We start from the raw sequence: 14,259 nt of genomic DNA on the forward strand, positions 1-14,259 counted from the left end.
TCACTTTGTGAAATCCAATATACCTGATATCTCTTCTCTTTCATGTAGAACAGCTTATGAGGCAATATGCGCAACAAACCCCATTTCCCCTGGGGTAATCTCTATGATATACAAAGACCTGACAAGAATGTTCTCAGAAAGGAAACCAGGATATATAGTAAAATGTGAAAAAGAATTGGGCGTGACAATAGCAACCGAGGACCTACAGGACATTTGTAACAATATTCCTCGGGTCTCTGTGAATGCTGACCTAATTAAAGTCAATTATAAACTGTTGTTTAGGTGGTACCTAGTCCCACAAAGATTAGCAAAAATCAAACCGAATTCTACGCCTAACTGCTTTAGGGGTTGTGCAGAGGCTGGTAACCACACCCACACGTGGTGGAAATGCAATAAAGTAAACAGATTATGGATAAGGGTCTGCACGTGGGCCTCGTCACTGCTCAACACACCCATCCCTAAAAACCCTGTCCACACACTTCTAGGCCTCCCGTATCCGAACCTGACCTCCACTCAGAACGCTCTAATTAACTTTATTTTTACAGCTACAAAATTAACAATCGCAGCCTCCTGGAATACCACAACTTTGTCTTTTATTCAAGTTAAACAGAGGCTTTGCCACATCTTATTTTTTGAGAAGCTTAAAGCTAGAATAATGGATAGTATGAAGGAATTTGACAAAATATGGTCCCCCCTCACCAACTATATTCTAGGGCCTGAGACGAGCTCACAATTAGGACAATACTGACTACACCTACCTGGGCTAATACGCTAAATTCAAATGTTTTTATTTCTACTTTGGGGAAAAATAGGGGGCCCCCGCTCTCGTGGTCTTGATTTTGCTTTCCTTTCTCTCTTTCCTTTTCTTTCTCCCTCTCTTTTTCCCTATTCAATTACTCCCATTTAGGAACTGATAAACGGACATAATATAACCCTATGGATCAGTACTATTTCTACAACCCCAACTAACCTCAAGCCCCATGAGTCTATCTATCACGATGTAAGTGCAATCTATCTAAGTTTTATAATATCGATCTTGTCTCGCTGGAGACAGGACCTCATAAGCTTATAGTTGTAAATAGGGAAGGGTGGCCCTGCCCAGCCATTTCGGTTGTGTGAATGGGCGGTCGCCACCATCTCTGACTGAATTATTAAGCCTTCTTGCACTCCACTCTTGAGAATCAAACCACCTCGCTAGGGGTTGTTCTCTGTACACGCCAAATCCCTGATAATTTTTTTGCAACTCCCATAGGCCTGTACAGCGTTAGGATTCATGTTGTCATGTTACGACTTTTCAAATATGTATTTTATTTGCACTAGTGTCATGTGTGTATACAGCGAGATACTGTATGGTTCACTACCTTAATTGTAATCTTGTTCTGATTCTATCTTAAAATCAATAAAAATTATTGAAAGTAATAGGTCTCCAATTTCATAAGACTACAGTGACAAAAGTAACACACAGGTACAATATTGGGGGGGGGAGGGAGGGGTCATTAATACTTGTGCTTTAGTTAAGAATGCATACATCTTTGAACTTCGGTACTTCAAGTTAAATAAAGATGGCAAACATTAACATTTTAGTAAACCATTTACTTACCAAGGTGCATAAAACTCAAGAAGAACGGTATCTTTATTAGCAACAAAACTATCAAAGTTTGCATCTGTAAGTACCATCACATCATTTTCTTCCTCAACTTCACCATCATTCGTTTCTGAAAACCCAAATGCAAATGATCACACACAATTATACAAGCTTTCACTAGTCACCAGCACATTAGTGCTGTGCTAAAAGCAATAGCACAACAACTGCATGTTCAAAGGCCACAGCTATACCGAGAAATGCATCTGCCATACACATAAAGCTAATTATTTGGTATTTATATATCCTCCTCAGCGCTATACACAGTATACATTGTTGACACTTAACCATCCCTCATGGGGGCTCACAATCTAATCCCTACCAGAGTCCTATATGTATCTAGGGCCAATTTAGCGGAATCCAGTTAATTTATCTGTAGGTTTTTGGGATGTAGAGGGAACCAAAGTTCCTGGAGGAAACCCATGCAGACACAGGGAGAACATACAAAGTCCATGCACATAGTGCCCTGGCTAGGATTTGAACCAGGGACACTATCAAGCAAAATGACCCCTTTTGCTGGATGCCAGCAATGTGAAAAAGTAAAGGATCCTAAGTTATTTATAAGGATCCGTTCGCACGGTTGATAGGAAAACAGTTGGACCCCATTGCAAACGCAAAGTCCCGACCTGTACGATACCTGTACATACCTGTATGATTTTCTGGAAAGCAGATGCATTTTCTATGGTGGAAATGCATCGGATCCGAATGGGCCATTGTGAAGCTTAATGTGAACTGAACTTTAGTATATTGATATAGAGAAGAAAAACAGTTAAATAATTCAGTCACTGCAATGTAGATTGATATAATTTGCATTAAAACAAAAAAAGATTTCAGCTCTAGTGCCTCTTGACTGGAATCTAATTTTTTATAAAATGTCATTTGTAATTGAATGTTAAAGCAAATTGTGAAAAATGTAAGAAAACAAAAACATAAGCCCATTTCCTCACTTGCAACGCAGGTGGTCGTAGCAATGCACAGCACTTGCATTGCTCGGTGATTCTCATTGATACTGAATATATTTACTGAAATGTCCCTCTCTGCTCGAAATACACAACAGCATAGTAACATTTAAAACAGAAAACATTTCTTTGTTACAGCTGATACAAATTATAAAATATTCACTATTTCTACTTCCTGATTCATGGAAGCAGACATATTACTAACAGCCTGTGCTTTCAAATTAGCTTATCTACTATCTCTGCCATGGCAGTCATGTGACACAGAGAGAGAGGAGAGCTCAAATTACAACTTGTGATTAGACACAAATGAAGGGGATTTAACCATTTCAGCCCACAGGTATTTTTCACCTCACGCATCAGAGCAATTTTTCACCTCCCATTCAGTCACCAAAAACATTATCACTAATTATCACAATGAATTGATCTATATCTTGCTTTTTCCGCCACCAATTAAGCTTTCTTTTGGGTGGTAAATTTTGCTAAGAATTATTTTTTTCTAAATGCATTTTAAAGAGAATCTGTATTGTTAAAATCGCACAAAAGTAAACATACCAGTGCGTTAGGGGACATCTATTACCCTCTGTCACAATTTCGCCGCTCCCCGCCGCATTAAAAGTGGTTAAAAACAGTTTTAAAAAGTTTGTTTATAAACAAACAAAATGGCCACCAAAACTGCTCTTTTCTTCCTGCAAACAGCTTTGCCCTTGTCTGAATTTCCTCAGTATGTGAAAGCCCAGCCAGCTCAGAGGACGATTTATCCAGCTTGTAAAAGATAAGAGAGAAGAGAGAAGCTGCCCTAATCTAAATAATACACAGGCAGTGTGCATAGAGGGACCTGAAAGGGGGAGTACATAGCAGAACCACAACACTGAAGAACTTGGCAGCCTTCCAGACACAGGCCGACAAGTCTGACAGGGGAAAGATACATTGATTTATTACAGAGACTGTGATAGCAGAAAGTGCTGCAGTAAGCCAGAACACATTAGAATAGCTTTTGGAACTTGTAGGATGATAAAAAAACAGGATGCAATTTTTGTTACAGGGTCTCGTTAACAGGAATATTATGTACTTATGTACTAATGTAATTCGTTTTTGGTCAGCTGCTCCCACTTAACAGCCATGCTTTTGGTGTATATGCAAAGCTTCTGTTTGGGTTCAAGGTGCGTTTGTGGTATTTTCGATTTTATTTGATTAGCCGCACCCAGGCTATGCATATACATAGGTTAGGATTTAGTTAGTGTTAGGCCCCTCCCATGGAGGATTGACTTCTTTGCAGTGGGAGGGACGAGTACTTAATAGGTTGCAGGCAAGCTGTTAATGGAAACCAACATCCTCCTCTAGTGGTAGACAGGTCATGTGTATGCTCGGTGTGTATTCGACCCCACAAGTGGGGCTTGCACTCTTTTGCAGGTAGGCACTAGTCTGTTTTTAAGTAGCGCTGCTCATTTCCTTGCTAAGGAATATTAAGAAAAAAAAAAACCATTTCTCAGATTTTGGCCATTATTAGCTTTAAAATAATACATGCTACCATGATTAAAACCTATTTATTTTATTTGCCCATTTGTTCCGGTTATTACACCATTTAAATGATGTCCCTATCACATGTATGGCGTCAATATTTTATTTGGAAATAAAGGTGCATTTTTCAGTTTTGCGTCCATCACCATTTACAAGCTTATAATTTCAAAAAAAAAATATTATTAACACACCCTCTTCACATGCATATTAAAAAAAAATTTAGACCCTTAGGTAACAATTTGTTTTATTTTTTCATTACAATTTTATTTGGGTAATTTCTGGTTGGGAGGGAAAACAGTTTTAAATGTAATAATATGCATTTATTTAATAAAAAAAAATGTATGTGGATGTAGTTTTACTATTTGGCCACAAGATGGCCACAGTCAAAAACATTTTTTTTAGTCTTGAAAGTGAACACTCTACCTTCCAGGAAGCATAAGGAGGACGGGAAATTTTTTTTGCTCAGAAAAACCGTGGCATCTGCTAAGAAGCCATCGGTTTTTCTGCTGGGAACTTAGATCAATTAAATGTTCCCATTCATTGATCTTTGGGCTAACGGGGCAGCCCGGGCACACGCGGGAGCATGCAGACGCATGCAACAGCACAGCAGCAGCCACCTGGACGTGACAATCATGTCCAGGCAGCAGGAATGGTTAAAAAGGCTGAACTCTCTAAATACATACAGGGTGCATTTCCTTTTGTCCTGTGCAAGAGTTCAGGTCTACTTTAAAGTGTACCAGAGATAAGCCAGATACCTGGCTAGCTAGATGCCTACAGCAAAAGAAAAATCAAATGCCTCATTACACACTGGTGTGAGCCCAAATGAGCTAACAAGCCACCCAGAAAAAGTCCATCAAACCTTCCTTCAATACTACACCAATCTTTATTAATCAAACGGACCCACTGATGACACTTACCTCCGGCAATTTTTACATCCTTTACTACTCCCTAAACTTAAACGCAAATTCCCTAACCGTTCTATATAATGCCATTACCGAGGAGGAAGTAACAGACTGTATTTAAAAATTAAAAATAGGCAAAGCACTTGGCTTTTCAGCTTTATACTACAATAAATTTCTTCACACACTTACACCCATCTAGCCAGATGCTTTAACCCTCCTGGCGGTCTATAAAAAAAAAAAAAAAAAAAAAAAAAAAAAAAAAAAAATCGCCAGGGGGCAGCACAGCAGTTTATATTTTTTTAAATCATGTAGCGAGCCTAGGGCTTGCTACATGATAGCCGCTGTGCAGCGGCATCCCCCACCCTCTTCGATCGTCTCCGGCGATCAAGCCCGTCCGGAAATCCCGTTCTGAACGGGATTTCCATTAGTGCTTCCCCAGTTGCCATGGCGACGGGCGGGATGACGTCATCGACGTCGTGATGTCAAAGAGAGTCCCGATCCACCCATCAGCGCTGCCTGGCACTGATTGGCCAGGCAGCGCATGGGGTCTGGGGGGGGGCGGCGCGGCGGGCAGCGGCGGCGATCAGTGTGCACACACAGCTAGCAAAGTGCTAGCTGCGTGTAGCAAAAAAAAATAAAAAAAATGCAAATCGGCCCAGCAGGGCCTGAGAAATCCTCCTGTGTGGCCAGGAGGGTTAATAAGATGCTTAAGGGCCGCACTAATTGAAATCTATGCCCATTTTTGATGGCTATCTGGCTGCCAGGGCGCCGTTCGTCCTCACTGCTTTTGTCGCTCCCGATGATCTTGCCGCTGTCAACCCACTGCAGCTCATTCACTCTGCCGTCTCTATAATGGCAGAGCCCTGTGAGTGGGTCGGGAGCCGATTTCATTGGCTCCTGACCCTGTCTATCAATGTAAGCAGGCCCCATTGAGTTACACTGATAGGCAGGGTCAGGAGCCAGTGAAAGTGGCTCACGACCGGCTCACAGGAGGCTGAGGTTCCAGGCGTGGACGGCAATTGCAGCAGGTATGTGCAGCGATTCATCGGTATTCATTGTTATTCCGCCATTGTACCAGCGGTCTCTGGTCCTCAAGGGCGCAGAGACTGCTGGTACTTAAGTGGTTAATCAATTCCAGGGCTAATCACAACCCCCCACCCCCCAAATTCATGGAATCTAAAGTCAATAATTACTCTTACCGGTGATTGGATTTCCACGCGGCTTCCACAATAAATCCACTATGAGATTACCCCACCCCAATCCCTTGGGGCAGGAAGAGCAGAATGCAATTAAAAACCACCTCCTCCTTCCTACCTTTAGTATTTTGCATATTACCTTGTATCAGTAGGAGACTTTACCATTTGTTTGAGTGGGTTTCCTCAACGTGTCATGGAGGCCACATGGAAATCCGATTAGCGGCAAGAGTAATTATGGACTTCCACTTGGCACCACGACAGGTCCACTATGAGAGTTAACAGATTACCACCTCTAAGGGCAGGACCACTGCCAATAGTTTTTTAGATCCAAAATCAAAGTCTTGATTTTTTTTGGTAATCCAAACGGCAATGCTTTATGAATGTATCATAAGAGGCCCATGTGGCAGCTTTACTAATTTGAAGCACAATTTGAAGCAAGAATTCCTTTTTTGCCCAGGAAGAGGAGACAGCCCTAGTAGAATGCTCTTTCACACTTTCAGGCGCTGGCTTCCCTACAATTTCATATGCTTTATTAAAACATACTTTTAATCAATAACAGTGTAGTTTAAAACACGTAACCCTATTCGGATACCCAGAAACTGAATACACAAGTTAACTTCCTTCTTTCATGCAGAAGTTATGTTTATATAAATCATAATAATCTTCCTCACATACAGTGAGCTGAATTTTTTCCACATATTTTTGAGAAATTAGAACATAAGGAAGGGATGAAGATTTCCTGCTCCTTGTGGAAATCAGACAGAAGTTTCATTTAAAAAAATGAGGGCGGTAACCCAAAAATAATTCTATCCTCCAGAATAGACATGAATGGTGGTTTAATGGGCCTGCATCTCTTCAATACAGCTGGCCACAGTCATTGGTACCAAACCATAGTTTAACCATTAAGGGCCTTAATGGAAACTCTATGCAAAGGTTTAAGAAAAGAAACTAAATAATAAAGTCACACACAATTGCTCACTACCAGTTCAGGCATTTTCCTACCTCTATCTGGCCAGCAGGCGCCAGTCAGCCAATCAGGTGCACGGTCATACACCCTTTGCCTGCCATACCGATCTAGCAGGATCTGCATAAATTAGCATTCAGGGGTGAAGTCCCTGGAGGTGAGAGAGCCAGGGCTCGCCCACATTTCCCTCTGGGTATCTCTATATAGTCTTTCAATTGCGCTCCCCTATTGTCACCCTCCCCTCTATATCAAGGCCTGCTGCAACTCGAAACAGATGCTACATGTACATCTCATATATTCAAACAATGCTTATAGAGTGCGCTACCCCTTCCCAATGTTCAATAACTACACACAAGTCATTTTTGGCACGTCCTCCGCTGTTTAACGTCCAGTGTTCAGGTGCTCCAGACGTATTCACCCGTTATTTGTAAATTCACATATGTAAAGAGAAAAAGAGAAACAGACATAAAATCATAGTGCGACCCGTCTGCATAGAAACCATGTAGGGACCTTCACCCTATGGGGTCCAGTAGTGTGATTCTTATAGTGGGATCACCTCTGTATCTGTGACCATATAGCCAACAATTAGCACGCTCACCTTGCTGCTGGGCTGCCCAGCCCCACAGACAGCAACAGCACTTATGGGTTAACCGGTTCCCTTCAGGCAGTCAGTGACTCATCCAATCTCAAACAAAGCAGTGAGACAATATCATAGTGCAATCTTGTTTACACCACACCTGGAATCTTACAACAGTTCACATCTATTGATCTCCTGCTCACCCTTTAATCCCGCTGCCCACACTCACAGACAGCTGTCCACGCTTATGGGTGTGCAGTCTCAACCTCAGCGGTTACAAGTAGAATCCACCTCCACAGTCTGATGGCAGGAACTTTTAGGCATATATCTATAGACTAAAAAGCTTCCAATAGTGTAAAATCCACGATTTATTGTATAAAAGTTAAGAGTTATACTCACAAACATCAGATAAAAAAGCGCATGTAAATTTAAAAACACTTAGAGGACGTCTCCTCCTGCTGCTGGTCGCCTCCCTTCCCTCTGGGTATCGCATGGTGGTTTGGGGGCCCCAGCAAGTGAGAGAGGCTGGGGCCCCCGGCTGTCGTGCGAACCAGTGTTTGTGATTTTAAATTTCTGTTTTTGCAGCTACCAGGATGCGATTGACAGATGAGTGGTTAGGGAGGGGACTGTGTTAGATGCCTACATGCGGCGGTCCCTGTAAAAGATGTAATCAACGATAACATCCAACCAAGCCTCCCACCTGAAAGCTAATTTATGCAGATCCTGCTAGATCGGTATGGCAGGCAAAGGGTGTATGACCGTGCACCTGATTGTCTGACTGGCGCCTGCTGGCCAGATAGAGGTAGGAAAATGCCTGAACTGGTAGTGAGCAATTGTGTGTGTTGCAGTTTGCATTCAGTTTGGAGGTGATAGGGGTGAAGTCCCTGGAGGTGAGAGAGCCAGAGCTCGCACACATTTCCCTCTGGGTATCGCATGGTGGTTTGGGGGCCCCAGCCAGTGAGAGAGGCTGGGGCCCCCGGCTGTCGTGCGTACCAGTGTTTGTGAATAATAAAGTCTGAAAGTAAATTCAGTTCGCAATGTGGTACAGTAGGTTCTTCACCACCCACTTTGCTTTTTACCTCCTTTTTTAATCTCTTTATCTGAAATAAAAGCAATCATGAAATAAGCACCCAAAGCTGCTAATAGCATTTGAAGGGTGTACAATGTTAACCTAGATCTAGACCTTTTTGAAAGAAGTCTAGAATAGCAACATTAGGATATCCGAAGAATCCTTGTTGAACTTCTAAGACTCTCCATAGTCCTACAGCCAGTTTCCACTAAAAACAGAATCTGCGCAAAGGGCTGTGCGGAAAAAAACTGCACAGCAGAACCATCAGAAATTGCACAGCGCATGCATAATGTGCGGTTCATATGTAATGAATAAGAAATTCACCTACGTTTTCGCTATGTGGTTTACCAATGCAAATTCACGAGCAATATCGCATAAATTTCAATAAAAAAAAAAAAAAAAAAAAAAAAAAAAGGCACTGAGTTAAAAACGCACACTGGAAAAAATATACGACTTATGCAGTTTAGCGTAGAAATTCACATAAATTTGCATGTGAATTTGTTTGCACGGTTTCTGCAACATATTTGCAATGTAGCCTGAAGACTATTGCTTAGGTAACAGAGTCCCATGCATGCAGCGAAGTGGAAAGAACTTGTTCTGACAGACCTTTTAGTAACAAACGTTGTTCAAAAAGTCACATGAGAAGGGGATCAGTACCTGCCACTATGTAAACATTTTCAACTCTTTATTTCATCATTACAATTACATCAAAGAGGGCTGCTGTGCAGCGATAGCTCTGCTGTTTCAGACAAATAACAGCCTTTTTTAAAGGGGAACTGAAGAGAGAGGTATATGGAGGCTGCCATGTTTATTTCCTTTTAAGCAATACCAGTTGCCTGGCAGCCCTGCTGATGCTCTGCCTCTAATACTATTAGCCATAGCAACTGAACAAGCATGCAGCAGATCAGGTGTTTCAGACTTTAAAGTCAGATCTGACAAGACTAGCTGCATGTAAACCACGCCTTCAGACATAGACAGTCCGCCGAGAATGGTGTACCTGCCCCTGCTTAAAAGGGTCATCTAAGATCTGCAGGATCAATGGCTCCTCTACCAAAATGGTAAAGTAACAGCAGATACCAAATCTATTTTAGCCAATTCGGCATAATAAGAATTAAAATGACCTGATCCTCCACCACTTTAAAGAGACTCCGTAACAAAAATTGCATCCTGTTTTTTATCATCCTACAAGTTCCAAAAGCTATTCTAATGTGTTCTGGCTTACTGCAGCACTTTGTACTATCACAGTCTCTGTAATAAATCAATGTATCTTTCCCTTGTCAGACTTGTCAGCCTGTGTCTGGAAGGCTGCCAAGTTCTTCAGTGTTGTGGTTCTGCTATGCACTCCCCCCTCAGGGGGGAAAGAAACACACAAATGATCTCTTGAGATTCAAAAGGAATGCTGTATACAGCCTGCTTGTGTATGGATGTATTTTCTATGTGTGGACATACTGTACATCAACCTACTTCCTGTTTTGGTGGCCATTTTGTTTGTTTATAAACAAACTTTTTAAAACTGTTTTTAACCACTTTTAATGTGGCGGGGAGCGGCGAAATTGTGACAGAGGGTAATAGGAGATGTCCCTTAACGCACTGGTATGTTTACTTTTGTGCGATTTTAACAATACAGATTCTCTTTAAGTACCTTCCCTATTAAGTTCATTGGAGGAAAGTTGTATTGCTCTCTGCAGGCCTCAGTCCAGCAGAAATGCGCCCACACTTTTTGGGGAGCCTCTGGGAAGAACAGAATTCTCCCAAGCAGCAACACAGGTACCTGCCAATCGCCAAACATGTCTATTCAGACACCAATTGCTCTAAAATAATCGTTTGCAATTCAAACAATCTGTTAGAATATTTCCTCAGGGATAAACCAATCTCAAGGAAAGAACCACGATTGCTGCCCAGCAGAATATCTGGAGATGGGCAGATAGAAAGAGCGATCAGGGGTGGACTGTAAGTCCTCCTCTTGTTTCTTTAAATAAGCCACAGACATCTGTCTGACCAATGGCATTTCTGTTTTCCAGCAGATTCTCCCATTTCTGGAGAGTCCTCCAGATTGCGAGCAATTCTCTGCTATGGGTATCTACAGATTCAGAATCCATCCTAAGTGCTTCAGTGTTGTAAAACAAAATGAAATATCTTAGGGCTTCCATCTTTTGCAGCTATCAGAAGATCTAGAAAGAAAAAAACAAACAAAAAAAAACACTTATGCATTGATAGAAAAAACTGCTACTGTAATGATGATCTTTCATAAAGATCCTGGGAACACTTGATAACTCACAAAGGAAGCGCTTTGACCTGCAGATGAAAAGACCTGGAATTAAATCCGAATTGCTGCATAAACATTCATATTGCTCTTTTGTCCTGACGGACTCAAGGCGCCTGAGCTGCAGCCAATAGGGCACACTCAGACAGTAGCAGTTTAGGACTCCCAGAACAGGTGCAGACTCTCTGAACAGGAAGAGCCAAAGTGTACACCCTGGTCACCAGCATCAAGAGTCCTCACCAGACTAGCTAAAGCCATCTTTTTCTGAAAAGCAGACCTGCTATCAGAAATAACTATGCATAATCTTTGCATAAAAATATTTGAAAAAGCAGCATCGCAATCCAGAAAACTATGCATATAATCATTGCATATAATTATCTGAAAAGCAGCATTGCAATCAGAATGTCTGTGCATATTCCTTGCACATAATGGCCTCAATTCACTAAGCTTGTCTCCTGTCTTTAATAACGTTTCTAGAGTTATCACCATGGTGATGAGGCATGTAGTATTTAGGAAACATTTTACCTCAAGCAAACCTAATGTTAACTCTCACTGGCCTCAATTCACTAAGATCATGCTGGAGATAATAAGGCAAGAGAAAACTTACCTCCACACAGTGAGAGAGTTATCTTATCTCTTCATTCCTTAAGTTACCTCCTCTGTAGTTAAGTTACCTCCTCTGTAGTTAAGTTACCTCCTCTGTAGTTAAGTTACCTCCTCTGTAGTTAAGTTACCTCCTCTGTAGTTAAGTTACCTCCTCTGTAGTTAAGTTACCTCCTCTGTAGTTAAGTTACCTCCTCTGTAGTTAAGTTACCTCCTCTGTAGTTAAGTTACCTCCTCTGTAGTTAAGTTACCTCCTCTGTAGTTAAGTTACCTCCTCTGTAGTTAAGTTACCTCCTCTGTAGTTAAGTTACCTCCTCTGTAGTTAAGTTACCTCCTCTGTAGTTAAGTTACCTCCTCTGTAGTTAAGTTACCTCCTCTGTAGTTAAGTTACCTCCTCTGTAGTTAAGTTACCTCCTCTGTAGTTAAGTTACCTCCTCTGTAGTTAAGTTACCTCCTCTGTAGTTAAGTTACCTCCTCTGTAGTTAAGTTACCTCCTCTGTAGTTAAGTTACCTCCTCTGTAGTTAAGTTACCTCCTCTGTAGTTAAGTTACCTCCTCTGTAGTTAAGTTACCTCCTCTGTAGTTAAGTTACCTCCTCTGTAGTTAAGTTACCTCCTCTGTAGTTAAGTTACCTCCTCTGTAGTTAAGTTACCTCCTCTGTAGTTAAGTTACCTCCTCTGTAGTTAAGTTACCTCCTCTGTAGTTAAGTTACCTCCTCTGTAGTTAAGTTACCTCCTCTGTAGTTAAGTTACCTCCTCTGTAGTTAAGTTACCTCCTCTGTAGTTAAGTTACCTCCTCTGTAGTTAAGTTACCTCCTCTGTAGTTAAGTTACCTCCTCTGTAGTTAAGTTACCTCCTCTGTAGTTATTTTCACATGCAGTTAATTAACAGCCTGTCTTTAACTCTGGAGTTATTTTAAGGATTGGAGAGTTAACTTAAAGACAGAAGAGTTCACTTTAGGTTTGCCTGAGGTAAAATGTTTCCTGAATACTACATGCCTTATCACCATGGCAACAACTCTAGAAGAGTTATTAAAGACAGGAGATAATCTTAGTGAATTGAGGCCACTGTGTGGTGGCAAGTTCTCTCTTGCGTTATCTCCAGCATGATCTCAGTGAATTGAGGCCACGAAAGCAGCATTGCAATCAGAATGTATGTGCACATTCCTTGCACATAATTGATATCTGAAAAGCAGCATTGCAATCAGAATGTCTGTGTGTAATCCTTACACAATCAATATCTGAACAACAGTATTGCAATCAGAATGTTAATGCATATATTCATTATCTGAACCTTAGAGATGAGACAGATTAAAATTATTCTCAATAGGAAATCCATTATAAGATGGGTCTCCATCTCTTGCACGCATCTCTTGCACCAAACAATAAAGCACCTAGCTTTGAAAGTGGCTGCAAGATAAGGAGCAAATGAGGCTGACCACTTTCCACTTGCTGACATAGCTGAAAGGTTCCTGTATCCACAAAAGACATACCTCATTATAAAAAACAAACAATTTCTTGTCAGGTTACTTCCATCTATTTTCAATCAAAATAAATTATGGTTTTATAAATCGGAAAACCCAACCACATAATTGACTGTCTGTTCTGAATGCATAACATGTACGTTTCAGGCAGATAATTCAAGCTAAATTTATATATATATATATATATATATATATATATATATATATATATATATATATATATATATATATATATATATATATATATATATATATATATATATATATATATATATATATATATATATATATATATATATATATATATACACATACATATATATATACACATACATACATACATACACACACACACCCTTAGTTTTTCAGATTGCTCTAAAAGAAATATAAATTTTCATTTAGCAAAATTGTAATTGAGATCTATCAGTCTGGAAAAGGTTATAAAGCCATTTCTAAAGCTTTGGGACTCCAGCGAACCACAGTGAGAGCCATTATCCACAAATGGCAAAAACATGGAACAGTGATGAACCTTCCCAGGAGTGGCTGGCCGACCAAAATTACCCCAAGAGCGCAGAGAAAACTCATCCGAGAAGCCACAAAAGACCCCAGGACATCATCTAAAGAACTGCAGGCCTCACTTGCCTCAATTAAGGTCAGTGTTCACAACTCCACCATAAGAAAGAGACTGGGCAAAAACGGCCTGCATGGCAGATATCCAAGGCGCAAACCACTTTTAAGCAAAAAGAACATTAAGGCTCGTCTCAATTTTGCTAAAAAAAACATCTCAATGATTGCCAAGACTTTGGGGAAAATACCTTGTGGACCGCCGAGACAAAAGTTTAACTTTTTGGAAGGTGTGTGTCCTGTTAAATCTGTCGTGGAAGTAACACAGCATTTCCGCAAAAGAACATCATACCAACAGTAAAATATGGTGGTGGTGGTAGTGTGATGGTCTGGGCTTGTTTTGCTGCTTCAGGACCTGGAAGGCTTGCTGTGATAGATGGAACGTGACACAGTTGGCCACTGGGTGACTGGAACTAATATTCAGGAAAGTGGGTGGAGCCTACAGCAGCCAATCAAAATTA

The 14,259-nt window shown here is 40.9% G+C and overlaps 1 protein-coding gene across 1 annotated transcript in view; it reads right to left on the reverse strand.

Moving 5' to 3' along the window:
- The window catches only part of PDIA4 (protein disulfide isomerase family A member 4), a 581,813-nt gene that overhangs the window by 543,916 nt on the left and 23,638 nt on the right, over window positions 1–14,259 (reverse strand). The window contains exon 2 of the mRNA XM_068236444.1: window positions 1,601–1,715. Coding sequence (XP_068092545.1) covers window positions 1,601–1,715 — 115 coding nt within the window. The remainder of the gene's footprint in view (window positions 1–1,600; window positions 1,716–14,259) is intronic.

The sequence above is a fragment of the Hyperolius riggenbachi genome, chromosome 5 (assembly GCF_040937935.1).
Source record: "Hyperolius riggenbachi isolate aHypRig1 chromosome 5, aHypRig1.pri, whole genome shotgun sequence".
NCBI classification, from domain to species: Eukaryota; Metazoa; Chordata; class Amphibia; order Anura; family Hyperoliidae; genus Hyperolius; species Hyperolius riggenbachi.